Source organism: Panicum hallii, chromosome 5 (genome assembly GCF_002211085.1).
Source record: "Panicum hallii strain FIL2 chromosome 5, PHallii_v3.1, whole genome shotgun sequence".
Taxonomy (NCBI): domain Eukaryota; kingdom Viridiplantae; phylum Streptophyta; class Magnoliopsida; order Poales; family Poaceae; genus Panicum; species Panicum hallii.
Genome location: NC_038046.1, coordinates 24,880,581 through 24,883,466, shown reverse-complemented (window position 1 = coordinate 24,883,466; position 2,886 = coordinate 24,880,581). Strand labels below are relative to the sequence as shown.

General features: G+C 45.3%; 1 protein-coding gene across 1 annotated transcript; it reads left to right on the top strand.

Moving 5' to 3' along the window:
• Nucleotides 1–1,270: 1,270 nt before the first annotated feature.
• LOC112895100 lies at nucleotides 1,271–1,962 on the top strand. The gene is made up of 2 exons (XM_025962977.1): nucleotides 1,271–1,392; nucleotides 1,535–1,962. The coding sequence occupies exon 2, from the start codon at nucleotides 1,559–1,561 to the stop codon at nucleotides 1,676–1,678; it is 120 nt and encodes a 39-aa protein (XP_025818762.1). The 5' UTR covers nucleotides 1,271–1,392; nucleotides 1,535–1,558; the 3' UTR covers nucleotides 1,679–1,962.
• Nucleotides 1,963–2,886: the final 924 nt, after the last annotated feature.

The following is a 2,886-nucleotide window of genomic DNA, read 5'->3' as shown; positions in this document are numbered from 1 at the left end:
AGGGGAGTGCGTTGATGGGGTATAGTTATGTCCTCTTAAGGCGTAGATATGATCCTGGGTAAGACGTTTTCCTTATTAGGGAGGGTTATGACCACTGCGGCCTGAAACCTTAGCGGTTTGTCATAAGTTAGGGAATATTTGTAAAGGCCTCATAGTGAATCCCTGCCACTCACCTTGGAAGTGTTTAAGGGCCTTGCAAACCCGGACGTCAAGGGAAACACGAATTGTGGGTAAAGTGTACAACCTCTACAGAGTGAAAACTGATATATCAGCCGTGCTCACGGTTAAGAGCAGCTTGAACACTCATATGATAATTAAACTTAAAGATGATCTAAATCGATGTTCTTTATTTGTTTGTGTTGATGATTGTCTATTACTAATATTTGTTTAAGGGGTTGATATATACTTACATTTAGTTAAGCTTGCTTAATAAAACTTGATCAACTAAAATACTTATCGCAGTCAAACTATGTCAGCTTTTCCATGATTGTAGCCTTGCATGTTATATAATTTACTATATTTTTTGAGTACCAACTATAAGTGTACTCACATTTGTTTTATTAAAAATAATGCTGCTCAGAACAAGATAATTGTCCGAAATTTCCTGAAGATTTCGAAGAATATTCGGCGTATGTCTTCCAGTCATCTGCCTGTGAAGTTGAAGTCCGCTGTTAGTTATAAATATTTATTTATTCGCTTAAAATTAAGACTGTCGGTCATGTAATAAAATACTATTATACTCTATTTCGTTAATGTATTGTTTCAGATATACACTTGTGAAGTCTACTGTATATGCGGACTTAATCCTAATGCATGAAATGCATTCGGTTATCTTTATCTGACGCGACATGGACCGGAGGGGAAGGGTCACGGAGGAGGAGGGCACCACCGCCCGGACGAATGGGCGATCGATCATTGCGCGGCGCTCGCAGCGCAGGGCAATCAATCCATGCCCTGCGTGCCACCCGACCCAACCGAACGCCAAGCCGCGTGCGCCACCGGTGGAGAGAGAGGCCCCGGAGGGAGGTGCGTGCGTGGGGGTCCGGCTCGGGCGGAGGGTAGTTGCCTAGTTGGTTGGCGCGAGCCGACGAAGCGACAAGAGAGGAGGTCGGGTCCGAGGCAGAGGGAATCCAATCCGTCCAAACCTCAAAGCTAGTACTAGCGCGGTTGCTGTGGGCCCCGCAGGTGCACGTGTGGGTGGTGGGCCCGCGCCCACGTTCTGACGCCTGCGTGGGAAGAGTGGAGGGGACCACACGTTCTCTCTCCCGCTCTCTCTTCTCTCGAGTCTCCTCTCGTCTCGCGTGCACACACATGACCGACGCCCTGGCTGGAACAGGCGACCTCTCACTTATCTCAGCTGGCATGCCATGGAGATATCAGAAGCACTGCCTGGTGGGTAGTAGCTAGCTCTATATAAGGGGAGACCCAGCTTCTTTTCCATAGGAAGCCAAGCGTGCCCCTCTTGCTCTACCTAGCGCTGGGATTGTTTCTCACTCCACCTCTGATCTTTTCATCACTATCTCTCTCGGTTCAGAGCCAGAGAGAGGTAGAGATCTAGATGATGAAGAAAACGAGGGGATCAGGAGGAAGAGGGCTCAGCAAGGTAGTGAGGGAGCACAAGGCCAGGCTCTACATCATCCGCAGATGCGTCGTCATGCTCCTCTGCTGGCACGACTAGCTCACTACTGCTGCTGGTTCATCCATCCTCCTCTCAAATGACATCACATCAGCCATCGGCCAGAATTATTGGAAGACGATGAAGAAAGAATTCATTGCCGGCATTGCATCTGACTACTACTTTGAATTTTCTCCATTTCTTTTTTTTCATTCCATTGTTTTGACTAGCATAGCTAGAGCCTATGTAGATTATTACTAGCTAGCTATAGTTTTTGTATATAAATGTATATTAATTGCTAGTTTGCTAACTATCTGATGGTACTATATAAACTGCCTAGCTACGTACCCACTGGATTCCCTTTCTATCCCTAATTTTGGGGTTCTTGTTTCATAATCATGGAGATTTCCCCAACCATCTGGGGATTTGATCCGCTCTCTTCTCTTCAGCTTCGTTGCAAGAGATTCGCCATTATTTCCTGTTTAATTTCTTCTGGGTTTGCGTTAACTGAAATCTCTTGAACTGAACATATCGGTGTGTTCGTTATATATATTTCTCGAAAGCTACACATTGCGTGCACTCCCTATGTCGAGTTCTAACTTACATTGATCTCGAAAGACTAGAGATCCATGCTAAGAACTGAACCAATCAAGGCGATGCGCACATCTTTTTTTTTTCGAAAGACAAGTGATGTGTGTATTTAAATGCTAGAATACAGCCTGTAATCCCGTCAAGAAAAAATGGCCAGATCCGCAGTATATATATCGGCGATGCAGTAGCAACTGTGCTCTTGATCCATAACACAACTGACTAGCTAACGCCTAGCATCTAGATCATTCTTTCTATTGTACTTGACTATTGCATTTGCTTTGGTTACTAAATTGTAAGCACATTTCAGTTCACATTTTGCAAAGAATTAAGGTGTGTGGCAGAGAGGAGTGATCTGACAGCTGAGGGAGAGTGGAGTGGGAGCCCATGCAGATAGCCTATATATGTTCGACGTCTGTATTCAACGAGCTAAGTACCATCCTTATTAAGGCATAATAAAGACATTTCTTCCATGCTAAAATTTTTCATAAAATGGTGCACTTAGTCTTGAACTTGTTGGTAAAATTGGCAGATACTATATACAGGGGCAGACCCAGCCCAAGGTATGAGTGGCGGCCTGCTCCTAGTTGGATCTTTGCAGCTACAGGAAAAGGCCGAGTTTGCACTGAAACTCTAAAGCTTGAGTGGCGGCCCGTGCCGCCACTGAGCCCAATATGGGTCCG